This window comes from Mixophyes fleayi, chromosome 6 (assembly GCF_038048845.1).
Source record: "Mixophyes fleayi isolate aMixFle1 chromosome 6, aMixFle1.hap1, whole genome shotgun sequence".
NCBI lineage: Eukaryota > Metazoa > Chordata > Amphibia > Anura > Limnodynastidae > Mixophyes > Mixophyes fleayi.
In genome coordinates, this window is record NC_134407.1 from 18,376,240 (window position 1) to 18,392,971 (window position 16,732).

Here is a 16,732-nt window from a genome sequence, read left to right on the forward strand (position 1 = left end):
TTTAAAACAGTATTAAACTACATTGAACCGCTGGATAATGTGGGCGCTAACAGCGCCCAAAAGTCCTGAGCTTAGCGGCCCCACTGAGTGGTAGTGGTGGGGCGGGACAAGGGCTATAAAAGTCTATTAGTCTGACCCTTTGTCTCTTCACATCTCTCTTTTTGAGATCTCAATGCCCTAATAAAAAAATATTTTTGGAAGAAAACATACAAACTATAATGTAGCTTTTCAAGATTAAATAGTTAAATTATATAGTATGTTTAACAATTCTTTACATTATAACAGCAAATATTACAGTGTTCTGTTACAAGGTTCCCTTTTTCATAAGAAGAAACTTTTTCAAATACTGTACAATATAGACATTTAGCTCCAACATGTATAACTTGGCTCAAACATATTCAAACTGGATTGAACATGGTTTAACCTGTTCACGTTGCTGCAATCTCAGGCAAACTTTTAAATCAATTCAACAAACCAGTTTGAGAAGCACTTTTGAGCATCTCTAGTCATTATGCTCTTGATTCATTAAGGCACAGATAATGAACGTATTGTGAGGTGTTTGTTTTTTTAAAACACATGTAAATCGGACATCCGCACATCCGCATTCAACTAGAAGCGGATCTGAAGATAGGTCTCTTGTAGGAACGCTCTGCCCAAACAGCACTTGCCATATTAAGACAGACAGACACAATACACTGCAGGGTACATAAAATATATATGTGTAATATATAAAGTCATGATCATCATCATCAGCTATTTATATAGCGCCACTAATTCCGCAGCGCTGTACAGAGACCTCACTCACATCAGTCCCTGCCCCATTGGAGCTTACAATCTAAATTCCCTAACATACACACACAGACTGAGAGAGACTAAGGGCAATTTGATAGCAGACAATCAATCTACCAGTATGTTTTTGGAGTGTGGGAGGAAACCCACGCAAACACAGGGAGAACATACAAACTCCATACAGATAAGGCCACAGAAAAAGAAAGTATTCAATGATTGTCACCTGTTAGTAATATGGGGCCAGATTCATTAAGGATCTTAACTTAAGAAACTTCTTATTTCAGTCTCCTGGACAAAACCATGTTACAATGCAAGGGGTGCAAATTAGTATTCTGTTTTGCACATAAGTTAACTACTGACTGTTTTTTCATGTAGAACACAAATACTTGATAGCTTATTTGTACACTGACATTTAAAGTTGATATTTGTGTGCTACATGAAAAAACAGTCAGTATTTAACTTATGTGCAATACAGAATACTAATTTACACCCCTTGCATTGTAACATGGTTTTGTCCAGGAGACTGAAATAAGGATCATCTTCATTTAAGATCCTTAATGAATCAGGCCCATAGTTATTAATGAAAAAAACATTAAAAGAAAAAGTATTTATTTTTTTTGCCCCATGAAATATATTTATCATTAATCAATGTTGTTTTTTATTGCAAACACATGCTCTAGCATGAATACGCAGCCGTCATCACTGTCGCTCTGCACTTACACCAGACCTGCAGCAAGCGATCTGACAGAAGAACACCTACCTTAGAGATGCCCAAAGCTTTGATCTGACGTTGCTGCATGTGCTCAAGCCTGGCCCACCCTTACTGTACATGGACTACGTGCATACGCCCAGTCCCCTCCCAGTGTCACCTATGACACCGTAGGCTGTCGGAAGTGTGCTTTGCATTCAAAGATGAAATGAATGTACTTGCGATCATTGGGTATAGTTAGTTCCTGGGCATGCGCAGTGCAATTTAAATACGACACGTATCGACATTTATGTTGTTAAGTTAGAAATCACCAATTTTTGCAGCAAGAAAATCTGCTTTTTATATCACCCAAGCTGCTGCCTGAGGACTGGCTCAATGCTTAGAGTGGAACATTGGATAAGACAATAGCACAAACAGCTTCCCAGAATAATTTTGTTAAAATGCATCATCAGAACAAGAATAAATTACATAGGACTGCCCATAAAAATAGCACATTTATCTGATGCAGGAATGAAACATAATCTTTCCACTCATCCAGCTCTTCCCAACCACAGGCTTTTCCTGTAAGGTAAAATGTGTAATTAGGCTTTGCCGCTGATAGCGGGTTTGCAAAATTGTGGACAATAAACGTGGCATTCAATACTGTTGTGCGATCCAAAGGTAGTAATATAAACTGTCCTCATAAAGCATCTAGCCTACAAAACAAAATCTTCCAAGTGGTGCTTCACGTCTCCTGTAAATCTACTCCTGTCACCATCCCAAGTGAGAGCACCTAATATGTTCAGCGTGGGGACCTTGGAGAAGAAGTCTAAACTCCAGAAATCTTTCGATGACATCTTGAACTGTCCCCCTGAGAAATGATGAAGAACGCAAGGTCGGGGTGGCTGATAAACGGTTTAAAAAAGTAAATAAACTTTAATTCACAGCTTTAGAAATGAAAACTGCAAAAAAGGTCAAATCCTAACGGGGAAGTAAGTTTGTAAGAATGTGACAGCTCTGTAATAATGCATCAGGTGTGTGATGTTACCTGTAAAACTTGTCATTGGGTTGAACTTCCCCGGGAAACCCCAACATTCCGCAGACCACCCTGCTGTTATCAATCGTCCAGCCTTGGTCACAGATCTGTCTCCAGCGGCCGTGATGTTTCACCTCCACTGTCCCCTCCGTAACTGGGAGGCTGGCCTTGGCGCGGGCTGAAATAGGCTTAAGTCTGACTTCTTCAATTTTCTTTGTATGCTAAAAAAAAAAAAAATATGTTAGCTAGCGTGATACAATTACTCTATACATGTGCACATACAAAAATGTCACTCAGATAAATTATACTAAAACAAGATCAAGATATATTGTGAGGGTCGCACGGCGGTTAGCATTGCTGCCTTGCAGCGCTAGGGGTCATGAGTTCAATTCTGACCAGGGCTCTCGGAGGGAAAGGGTAAAAGGTTGGTAAGTGACTGGTAGGTTAATTGGCTACTTTCTAAAATGGACCTTAGTGTGTGTGTTTGTGTGGTAGGGAATTTAGATTGTAAGCTCTAATGGGGCAGGAACTGATGTGAATGATTGCATATCCTCTATATAGTGCTGCATAATATGATTGGCGCTATATAATTAAATATTAATAACAAGTGTATTTTTTTAAGACTCAAAAGTGCATTACATAAAACTGTTTGGCACACATATCAGATACATATATAATAGTACAATAACGAGACCCTTACATCAAAGGAGGAAGCACCAGGTGCAATTGCAAGCTCTCTAGATCCTATTTTTTTTTTTTAAACGATTAGAGGGTGCGAACAAAGGGACATGGAGGGGCGAGGGGTGGTCTAAACCATGGTGCAGTAGGGGGAAAGGGTGTAGGGTGTCTAAGAGAGATCGTGTATCAAGAGCCCCCCAAACATGTTGTTAGAAAGGTAATCTCAGGTTGTGGTGTACAGAGCTCCCAGATCTTACTAAATAATTTGACAGAGTCTTTGATAATCGACTTCCTAAACTGCATTCGATATACGTGTAATATTATTTCTTTTAATTACCTCCCTTTCCTGTTGTCAGGTAGACAGATTGAGCAACATTCTGCTAGTTTAAAGATGGCGACTGACATTAGCAATGTTAATTACAGCAATAGATTTCCATTTATTATATCTTCTCATTTAAAGGCAGTAGTACAAGTAGTGAAGGGGATTAGAGTAGACATACAATGTGCACCTGTTGCTACACATAGTGCCTCTTATCTACATTCTCATATAGGTGACAGAATAACTGCCATGTAGTTTAATACAATTATTGGGCGTCATTTAGAGATAGGAGCTAAGGGAAAAGGGTGCAGATTTGCTCCTGGACAAACCAAGCTGCAATGCAAGAGGAGCAAATATATTTATTTATTTTTGTTGCATGCAGGGAAAATACTGACTAGTTTTGTATGTAGCACACATACTGCACAGCTTTATTATTACATTGCAAGTTAGAGCTCAGCCAGGACACTCCCTCCCAACTCTAAAACTGCCTGCACATTTTAACCCACCCCCAGCAGTGCAACATGGATTGGTGTAAATTTGCTCCTTTTTTTTGTTTTGCTCTTAACTCGATGGGGCCTATTTCCTCCCCATTAAGTATCATTCCCTATCGCAATAATAAGAGATGCTACAACGCGGCCACTTATTTAACAATCATTCCAGGACAGAGCATCCAATAGGAGGTTGTCCCAGAGATGAGGCAACTCAACCCCAATACTCTACATCAACAGATACTGAAATTGTTTGAGACTTATGCCTTAAAGTGGTCATTAATGGATCATCCTCACTAACACCAAACTTTGCACGGTTTTGCCAGGATTTCCAAACGTGATCATTTAATCGCTGGAACTTGGCTGGTTTGAACCATAGCGCAGAGCGGCTGGCGCCCTCTTCAGACGACGTTCACCATCAGAGATAAGTTCTGAAAAGCTAGGCATTTTGGAGCGCGTTAATTTGGCCCAGACCGCAGTCCCTATTGAAAATTATGGAGACTCCGGTTTAAAGCGATAGTTATCATAATGCAGGGGATATCTTTACTATCTCCTGCCTTAGGCTTTTGTTAGATAGGTGTGTTACTTTAAAATGCCTAAACTAGGCGGATAAAGTCATTTGTGCATGGGTTATAGCTTACTAAATAGTCCCCTAAGTGAGCCTCATACTATGGGTGTTAAGTATAAAATCACAGTGTTCTAAAAGACATTTCCTTTCAGAAGCTTCTGATATTCTTGGCTGGTAGGACGTCAGATCTATTATGAATATTACAGCTTTTACCAAATGATATAGGCTATCTATTTAAAAAAAATGTAATGAAACAAGAGGCGTACAGCTTATAACAGCCAGTGTACGCACCAGCAACGTTGCATCGATTCAATCAACAGGAAGACAAATATTAAAACAACTCATTGTTTAGCTGGAAGTAACATTGTTGCGCTTCTTATCTTTGAATAAATAGCAACCGTTGTGCTGTTTACAGAGGAAAAAATGAACAAGGCTGCAATTTAAACAAACATTCATTTAATGTTAGAGACCTATTGGTATAATGACAATGCTGCAGGTAGGAGCATGTACACGTTTATCTTCTGGTCTAGATTAGTATCTGTGTGTCTTCCGCAGCTATTACAGCCCAATGAAAAGATCGCTGCTCTCAATAGGAAACTGTAGCACATGTCCCCTGGAGAGGAGACACAATTCTGATTTGTCATGTACAATATGTTTCATCTGGCAACCCGAAAAAAAAGGAGCAGCGTGAGCTTTAGAAAAGTTTTTGGAATGTGTGGAAGAGCCGCGGGGATCCCTGGCAGGGGTGGGGTGAGGTAATACAAGCAGGCATAATAGGTGGTATTTATACACAGCCTCCGATTTCTGGAAAATGATTTGTGCAGTTATTAAAGTCTTGGGACGTGGCCAAGATGCAGGTTTTACTTTAAACATAATAGTCATACTGTGTCAGAGCAATGGACAGAACACTCAGCTACAGTTCTAGCAATGTGTTGTGTCAGGCACCCTTTGTCCGTGGTAACATAGTTACTTGTCAGTTAGGTTACAATTAGGTCTTCTCTTCTATATCATCTTCTCTTCCTCTTCTCAAAGCATAAGTATGCCACCCAAGCTGGAACCACAAATGGAATAGATTTGTTTCCGATGGTCTGCATCCCAAAAATGTTGTAGCCTGTTATAGGTCAGGCAGAGCTCATAAGACCGGATAGGCAGCACGGTGGCTCAGTGGTTAGCACTTCTGCATCACAGCACTGGGGTCATGAGTTTGATTCCCGACCATGGCCTTATCTGTGTGAAGTTTGTATGTTCTCCCCGTGTTTGCGTGGGTTTCCTCCGGGTGCTCCGGTTTCCTCCCACACTCCAAAAACATACTGGTAGTTTAATTGGCTGCTATCAAAATTGACCCTAGTGTCTGTCTATGTGTCTATGTTAGGGAATTTAGACTGTAAGCTCCAATGGGGCAGGAACTGATGTGAGCGAGTTCTTTGTACAGCGCTGCGGAATCAATGGCCTATATAAATAAATGGTGATGATGATTATAAGCTGTTTTTGTTTCAATACCCCAAGTCAAGTGTGGGAGGCAACCTCAGTTATCCCTTACCAATGTACCTACATCACCTGGCAAGCATGGCAGCTGGGACTGCCTCTACCTATAAGTTCTTGATCAGAAGGAGAACAGTCCATCACAGAGTTCCATTGCAAATCTTTGGTGGACTGCAATGACGCTCTAGCCTGCCGGGGACTCCCCCCTCTAAGCTTTCACAAGAGCACAGTCTGGAGCATATGTCAACTGTCCATCTGCCGGCTCAGAAAAGACTTCCGCTATGCTCTTTTCAGAGCAGATCAGGGGCATTGAGGGTAGTGGGGTCCTTGAAGAAGGAGGGGGTGGAGTGGATGACCTGGCAGTGCCGAACACTCTCTACCGTCCTAGCTATGTAGGGTCTGTACCTTCTGCATCCCTTGTAGTTCTGACCTTGATCTTGATCCTACTAGTCTACAAAACAGTTCTCTGGTTTTAGTTTGCCCAGTTCTCCAGAACCCCACATGTGTCGACATTCTGTGGCATCAAAACATTACTTAATTAGTATATTTGTCTAAATGTTTCACCTAAGAGAAATCCAGATTGTGTGTCCTGCCCAGGCATAGGGTGTCATGCTAATTATACAATGAAATGTTTTCTAGCTGAAGGCCCCAGAGTCTGTTTCTGCGGCCCCATGTCATCTGTACAATTCTGTAAAATATAACAGTGAACTATTATGTTAAATCATGTGTGCAGCCCATACTAGGATTGGTCATTATGTCAGACAACGTTTCCAGACTTCAGCATTGTCTGACATGTTTCAGACACCGAAATTCAGGAGCTTTTCGACAGCATCTGGATTTTGAATTGGGAAAGCATCTCAGAGAGAAGTGCGCACTCACCTCTCACATCCGAAAACAAATCATTGCTTAGAAAGGGACGTCCACATTTGGACAATTCCAGGCGGATGGCCCCTTTAATATGCTCTCAACTAATCTCTAGCACAGCAACGATTAACTAGCAGCTCCCATGTCTCTAAGACACCATCACATTACTCAGTGTCAGTCAAGTGTATTGTCATTTACTTTTCTAGTTTCATGAACACAACAAAGCTGAACCCGGCAGGAGTGATCTGGGAGTGCAGTCTAGTAGTTACCTGCGCAGTGATTGATTGAGGCTGCGCTGCTCCCTGCAGGCGACTTGTTGAGCAGAGTATGCCAACGTCCTCGGAGTGCTTGCAGTCAGTGACACCCCAGCCGTTCGATTCACATTCTGCCAAAGTGCCCTCAGCACCTGAGCAGCGGACGTTATCCAACCAGATGGGGCCTGCGGAAACCAATAAAACGCTTAAAGTTCTGCAATGCAGCACCCAGAACTATTCCAACCATTATGCATTACATAAATCCTTAGATATACACATACAGATATATACACACTACACACACATACACATATACATACACATACATAAATGCACGTTGCTGTTATTGTGATCTGTTGTTCTCTGTTAATACCCAGTTCAGGCTGAGGAAAAGCTGTCTGCTGTGTCTGTCCATATAAATTACTTACTGTTATTACACATATACTACTGACTGTTATTACATATATATATTACAGACTGTTATTACATAGATATTACATATATATTACTTACTGTTATTACATATATAGTACTGACTGTTATTACATATATATTTTACACATATATTACTTACTGTTATTACATATATATTACAGACTGTTATTACATATATATTAATTACTATTACATATATAATACTTACTGTTATTACATATATAGTACTGACTGTTATTACATATATAGTACTGACTGTTATTACATATATATATATTACACATATATTACTTACTGTTATTACATATATATTACAGACTGTTATTACATATATAGTACTGACTGTTATTACATATATATTACTTACTGTTATTACATATATATTACTGACTGTTATTACATATATATATTACACATATATTACTTACTGTTATTACATATATATTAGACTGTTATTACATATATAGTACTGACTGTTATTACATATATATTAATTACTATTACATATATATTACAGACTGTTAATACATATATATTACAGACTGTTATTACATATATATTACTTACTGTTATTACATATATAGTACTGACTGTTATTACATATATATTACTTACTGTTATTACATATATATTACTGACTGTTATTACATATATATATTACACATATATTACTTACTGTTATTACATATATATTAGACTGTTATTACATATATAGTACTGACTGTTATTACATATATATTAATTACTATTACATATATATTACAGACTGTTAATACATATAAATTACTGACTGTTATTACATATATATTACTGAACGTAATTTGCAGCTCTTTTATTATCTGTCGTGAACGATCCCCAATGCCACAAAGGTTTTCATACTTTTCTACAAAGTTTGTTAAAGCCAAACTCCTCACCGTCAGCAATGTCAGTAATAACCAGGTATATTAGCAAGTTTCAAAATCCATTATCCCACGTTCTCTACCGTATGAAAGTATGACATAGACACGTAGACAAGATAGTTCCCAAGCTACATCCCTGTATTAACCTCTATCTCCCATGACTAATACAACTTGATAATTTTTCACTTGTAATCGACACTACAATCACACTTGCCTAATCCCCTGAAATGTCCGGGAGACCCACAAATTTCTATGACTTCACCCGTGCAGCCTCCCAGATCCCAGACACTTTCCTAGTGAAGTGGACGGGGACTGGGCTTGATGACACCCCACTTCTACCACTGTATATATATATGTATAATGTAAGTGACTGGAATGTGATAGTGTTACAATGAAGGCAGTAGTAGAAGTGGCAGTATGACATACCACCGTATACACCTCACTTCTACCACTGTATATATATGTATAATGTAAGTGACTAGAATGTGATAGTGTTACAATGAAGACAGTAGGAGAAGTAGCAGTATGACATACCACTGTATACACCTCCACTTCTACCACTGTATACATATGTATAATGTAAGTGACTAGAATGTGATAGTGTTACAATGAAGGCAGTAAGAGAAGTGGCAGTATGACATACCACTGTATACACCTCACTTCTACCACTGTATATATATGTATAATGTAAGTGACTAGAATGTGATAGTGTTACAATGAAGGCAATAGGAGAAGTGGCAGTATGACATACCACTGTATACACCTCCACTTCTACCACTGTATACATATGTATAATGTAAGTGACTAGAATGTGATAGTGTTACAATGAAGGCAGTAAGAGAAGTGGCAGTATGACATACCACTGTATACACCTCACTTCTACCACTGTATATATATGTATAATGTAAGTGACTAGAATGTGATAGTGTTACAATGAAGGCAATAGGAGAAGTGGCAGTATGACATACCACTGTATACACCCCACTTCTACCACTGTATATATATGTATAATGTAAGTGACTGGAATGTGATAGTGTTACAATGAAGGCAGTAGTAGAAGTGGCAGTATGACATACCACCGTACACACACCACTTCTACCACTGTATATATATATGTATAATGTAAGTGACTGGAATGTGATAGTGTTACAATGAAGGCAGTAGTAGAAGTGGCAGTATGACATACCACTGTATAAACCTCCACTTCTACCACTGTATATATATATATAATGTAAGTGACTAGAATGTGATAGTGTTACAATGAAGGCAGTAGGAGAAGTGGCAATATGACATACCACTGTATACACCCCACTTCTACCACTGTATATATATGTATAATGTAAGTGACTAGAATGTGATAGTGTTACAATGAAGGCAGTAGTAGAAGTGGCAGTATGACATACCACTGTATACACCCCACTTCTACCACTGTATATATATGTATAATGTAAGTGACTAGAATGTGATAGTGTTACAATGAAGGCAGTAGTAGAAGTGGCAGTATGACATACCACTGTATACACCCCACTTCTACCACTGTATATATGTATAATGTAAGTGACTGGAATGTGATAGTGTTACAATGAAGGCAGTAGGAGAAGTGGCAGTATGACATACCACTGTAGACACCCCCACTTCTACCACTGTATATATATGTATAATGTAATTGACTGGAATGTGATAGTGTTACAATGAAGGCAGTAGGAGAAGTGGCAGTATGACATACCACTGTATACACCTCACTTCTACCACTGTATATATATGTATAATGTAAGTGACTGGAATGTGATAGTGTTACAATGAAGGCAGTAGTAGAAGTGGCAGTATGACATACCACTGTATACACCTCCACTTCTACCACTGTATATATATGTATAATGTAAGTGACTAGAATGTGATAGTGTTACAATGACGGCAGTAGTAGAAGTGGCAGTATGACATACCACTGTATACACCTCCACTTCTACCACTGTATATATATGTATAATGTAAGTGACTAGAATGTGATAGTGTTACAATGAAGGCAGTAGTAGAAGTGGCAGTATGACATACCACTGTATACACCCCACTTCTACCACTGTATATATATATATATGTATAATGTAAGTGACTGGAATGTGATAGTGTTACAATGAAGGCAGTAGGAGAAGTGGCAGTATGACATACCACTGTATACACCCCACTTCTACCACTGTATATATATGTATAATGTAAGTGACTAGAATGTGATAGTGTTACAATGAAGGCAGTAGGAGAAGTGGCAGTATGACATACCACTGTATACACCCCCACTTCTACCACTGTATATATATGTGTAATGTAATTGACTGGAATGTGATAGTGTTACAATGAAGGCAGTAGGAGAAGTGGCAGTATGACATACCACTGTATACACCCCCACTTCTACCACTGTATATATATGTATAATGTAATTGACTGGAATGTGATAGTGTTACAATGAAGGCAGTAGTAGAAGTGGCAGTATGACATACCACTGTATACACCTCCGCTTCTACCACTGTATATATATGTATAATGTAAGTGACTAGAATGTGATAGTGTTACAATGACGGCAGTAGTAGAAGTGGCAGTATGACATACCACTGTATACACCTCCACTTCTACCACTGTATATATATGTATAATGTAAGTGACTAGAATGTGATAGTGTTACAATGAAGGCAGTAGGAGAAGTGGCAGTATGACATACTACTGTATACACCCCACTTCTACCACTGTATATATATGTATAATGTAAGTGACTGGAATGTGATAGTGTTACAATGAAGGTAGTAGTAGAAGTGGCAGTATGACATACCACTGTATACACCCCACCTATACCACTGTATATATATGTATAATGTAAGTGACTAGAATGTGATAGTGTTACAATGAAGGCAGTAGTAGAAGTGGCGGTATGACATACCACTGTATACACCCCACTTCTACCACTGTATATATATGTATAATGTAAGTGACTAGAATGTGATAGTGTTACAATGAAGGCAGTAGGAGAAGTGGCAGTATGACATACCACTGTATACACCTCACTTCTACCACTGTATATATATGTATAATGTAAGTGACTAGAATGTGATAGTGTTACAATAAAGGTAGTAGTAGAAGTGGCAGTATGACATACCACTGTATACACCCCACTTCTACCACTATATATATATGTATAATGTAAGTGACTAGAATGTGATAGTGTTACAATGAAGGCAGTAGGAGAAGGGGCAGTATGACATACCACTGTATACACCCCACTTCTACCACTGTATATATATGTATAATGTAAGTGACTAGAATGTGATAGTGTTACAATGAAGGCAGTAAGAGAAGTGGCAGTATGACATACCACTGTATACACCTCCACTTCTACCACTGTATATATATGTATAATGTAAGTGACTAGAATGTGATAGTGTTACAATGAAGGCAGTAGTAGAAGTGGCAGTATGACATACCACTGTATACAACTCCACTTCTACCACTGTATATATATGTATAATGTAAGTGACTGGAATGTGATAGTGTTACAATGAAGGCAGTAGTAGAAGTGGCAGTATGACATACCACTGTATACACCTCCACTTCTACCACTGTATATATATATGTATAATGTAAGTGACTGGAATGTGATAGTGTTACAATGATGGCAGTAGGAGAAGTGGCAGTATGACATACCACTGTATACACCCCACTTCTACCACTGTATATATATGTATAATGTAAGTGACTGGAATGTGATAGTGTTACAATGAAGGCAGTAGTAGAAGTGGCAGTATGACATACCACTGTATACACCTCCACTTCTATCACTGTATATATATGTATAATGTAAGTGACTAGAATGTGATAGTGTTACAATGAAGGCAGTAAGAGACGTGGCAGTATGACATACCACTGTATACACCTCACTTCTACCACTGTATATATATGTATAATGTAAGTGACTAGAATGTGATAGTGTTACAATGAAGGCAATAGGAGAAGTGGCAGTATGACATACCACTGTATACATCCCACTTCTACCACTGTATATATATGTATAATGTAAGTGACTAGAATGTGATAGTGTTACAATGAAGGCAATAGGAGAAGTGGCAGTATGACATACCACTGTATACACCCCACTTCTACCACTGTATATATATATATAATGTAAGTGACTGGAATGTGATAGTGTTACAATGAAGGCAGTAGTAGAAGTGGCAGTATGACATACCACTGTATACACCTCCACTTCTACCACTGTATATATATGTATAATGTAAGTGACTGGAATGTGATAGTGTTACAATGATGGCAGTAGGAGAAGTGGCAGTATGACATACCACTGTATACACCCCACTTCTACCACTGTATATATATGTATAATGTAAGTGACTGGAATGTGATAGTGTTACAATGAAGGCAGTAGTAGAAGTGGCAGTATGACATACCACTGTATACACCTCCACTTCTACCACTGTATATATATGTATAATGTAAGTGACTAGAATGTGATAGTGTTACAATGAAGGCAGTAGGAGAAGTGGCAATATGACATACCACTGTATACACCCCACTTCTACCACTGTATATATATGTATAATGTAAGTGACTAGAATGTGATAGTGTTACAATGAAGGCAGTAGTAGAAGTGGCAGTATGACATACCACTGTATACACCCCACTTCTACCACTGTATATATATGTATAATGTAAGTGACTAGAATGTGATAGTGTTACAATGAAGGCAGTAGTAGAAGTGGCAGTATGACATACCACTGTATACACCCCACTTCTACCACTGTATATATATATATGTATAATGTAAGTGACTAGAATGTGATAGTGTTACAATGACGGCAGTAGTAGAAGTGGCAGTATGACATACCACTGTATACACCTCCACTTCTACCACTGTATATATATGTATAATGTAAGTGACTAGAATGTGATAGTGTTACAATGAAGGTAGTAGTAGAAGTGGCAGCATGACATACCACTGTATACACCCCACTTCTACCACTGTATATATATGTATAATGTAAGTGACTGGAATGTGATAGTGTTACAATGAAGGTAGTAGTAGAAGTGGCAGTATGACATACCACTGTATACACCCCACTTCTACCACTGTATATATATATGTATAATGTAAGTGACTGGAATGTGATAGTGTTACAATGAAGGTAGTAGTAGAAGTGGCAGTATGACATACCACTGTATACACCCCACTTCTACCACTGTATATATATGTATAATGTAAGTGACTAGAATGTGATAGTGTTACAATGAAGGTAGTAGTAGAAGTGGCAGCATGACATACCACTGTATACACCCCACTTCTACCACTGTATATATATGTATAATGTAAGTGACTAGAATGTGATAGTGTTACAATGAAGGCAGTAGGAGAAGTGGCAGTATGACATACCACTGTATACACCCCACTTCTACCACTGTATATATATGTATAATGTAAGTGACTAGAATGTGATAGTGTTACAATGAAGGCAGTAGGAGAAGTGACAGTATGACATACCACTGTATACACCTCACTTCTACCACTGTATATATATGTATAATGTAAGTGACTGGAATGTGATAGTGTTACAATGAAGGCAGTAGGAAAAGTGGCAGTATGACATACCACTGTATACACCTCACTTCTACCACTGTATATATATGTATAATGTAAGTGACTGGAATGTGATAGTGTTACAATGAAGGCAGTAGTAGAAGTGGCAGTATGACATACCACTGTATACACCCCACTTCTACCACTGTATATATATGTATAATGTAAGTGACTAGAATGTGATAGTGTTACAATGAAGGCAGTAGTAGAAGTAGCAGTATGACATACCACTGTATACACCCCACTTCTACCACTGTATATATATGTATAATGTAAGTGACTAGAATGTGATAGTGTTACAATGAAAGCAGTAGGAGAAGTGACAGTATGACATACCACTGTATACACCCCACTTCTACCACTGTATATATATGTATAATGTAAGTGACTGGAATGTGATAGTGTTACAATGAAGGCAGTAGGAGAAGTGACAGTATGACATACCACTGTATACACCTCACTTCTACCACTGTATATATATGTATAATGTAAGTGACTGGAATGTGATAGAGTTACAATGAAGGCAGTAGGAGAAGTGGCAGTATGACATACCACTGTATACACCTCACTTCTACCACTGTATACATATGTATAATGTAAGTGACTGGAATGTGATAGTGTTACAATGAAGGCAGTAGGAGAAGTGGCAGTATGACATACCACTGTATACACCCCACTTCTACCACTGTATATATATGTATAATGTAAGTGACTAGAATGTGATAGTGTTACAATGAAGGCAGTAGGAGAAGTGGCAATATGACATACCACTGTATACACCCCACTTCTACCACTGTATATATATGTATAATGTAAGTGACTAGAATGTGATAGTGTTACAATGAGGGCAGTAGTAGAAGTGGCAGTATGACATACCACTGTATACACCCCACTTCTACCACTGTATATATATGTATAATGTAAGTGACTGGAATTTGATAGTGTTACAATGAAGGCAGTAGGAGAAGTGACAGTATGACATACCACTGTATACACCCCACTTCTACCACTGTATATATATGTATAATGTAAGTGACTAGAATGTGATAGTGTTACAATGAAGGCAGTAGGAGAAGTGACAGTATGACATAACACTGTATACACCCCCACTTCTACCACTGTATATATATGTATAATGTAAGTGACTGGAATGTGATAGTGTTACAATGATGGCAGTAGGAGAAGTGACAGTATGACATACCACTGTATACACCCCACTTCTACCACTGTATGTATATATATATGTATAATGTAAGTGACTGGAATATGATAGTGTTACAATGAAGGCAGTAGGAGAAGTGACAGTATGACATACCACTGTATACACCTCACTTCTACCACTGTATATATATGTATAATGTAAGTGACTGGAATGTGATAGTGTACAATGAAGGCAGTAGGAGAAGTGGCAGTATGACATACCACTGTATACACCCCACTTCTACCACTGTATATATATGTATAATGTAAGTGACTAGAATGTGATAGTGTTACAATGAAGGCAGCAGGAGAAGTGGCAGTATGACATACCACTGTATACACCCCACTTCTACCACTGTATATATATGTATAATGTAAGTGACTGGAATGTGATAGTGTTACAATGAAGGCAGTAGTAGAAGTGGCAGTATGACATACCACTGTATACACCCCCACTTCTACCACTGTATATATATATATATAATGTAAGTGACTGGAATGTGATAGTGTTACAATGAAGGCAGTAGTAGAAGTGGCAGTATGACATACCACTGTATACACCCCCACTTCTACCACTGTGTACATGAAAAGAGGCATCATTCTGACATATTAATCCCTACTTAAAACATACAATATCGTACAACACGGCTTTTGATGTGTTTACCTTCTCCTTGTCCATATTTCGCACTGTGCGCCCAGTTCATTGCCATCTCGAACCCTAGTTGTTTACAGACCACGTTTGCTACCTCAATGTTGAAGTCATCATCGCACACCGTGCCCCACTGACCATTATACAGAACCTCCAGTCGACCTTCGTTGGGGACTCTGGATGTCCCAGACAACCTCAGCTGGATTTGAGGAGCTCCGGCTTGGAGTTGTTGCCAGCATAAGTCTATCAGACATGACAGTGATGCAATAAATAAAGATACAGTAAGCTTGAGGACTTTCATGGCTTTGGTCTCACAGTGATTAGTGGAGGATTCGTTTCTGAAATCACAAAGCAAAAACAGAATTCATATTAGAAGTGTGCAATTGTTTAACATTAAGTCTCTGTTTTACAGGTAACTGTGTAGAACATGTGGTGATACCCACATTAAACATTAATATATAAAGTACATTGGACTAAGATCAGAACATATTTTTGTTACTATCACTGTCATGGTGTGAGGAGGGGAACGGAGGCCATCAGGAATACACAGACTTGGATTTAAACAGGAGCCGAGTTCCGAACAGCAGAGAGCAGTAATGGGAAGCTCCCATCAAAGTGAAGATTGGTGTCAAACACACTTATATATGTAATAAAGTTTAGTAACTCCACGTTGTCTAAACTGACGTATAACAATGGGTTGTAATGAGTTAGAATCAGATTGGTTCCTATTGGCTATATCTAATTTCATTCAAAT

General features: G+C 38.5%; 1 protein-coding gene across 1 annotated transcript in view; it reads right to left on the bottom strand.

Annotated features, from left to right (window-relative positions):
- Positions 1-16,291, bottom strand: part of LOXL4 (lysyl oxidase like 4) — a 62,250-nt gene extending 45,959 nt beyond the window's left edge. The window contains exons 1-3 of the mRNA XM_075215145.1: positions 15,994-16,291; positions 7,182-7,351; positions 2,526-2,734 (exon numbers count right to left, since the gene is read on the bottom strand). Coding sequence (XP_075071246.1) covers positions 2,526-2,734; positions 7,182-7,351; positions 15,994-16,279 — 665 coding nt within the window. The 5' untranslated portion in view covers positions 16,280-16,291. The remainder of the gene's footprint in view (positions 1-2,525; positions 2,735-7,181; positions 7,352-15,993) is intronic.
- Between the last annotated feature and the right edge of the window lie 441 nt (positions 16,292-16,732).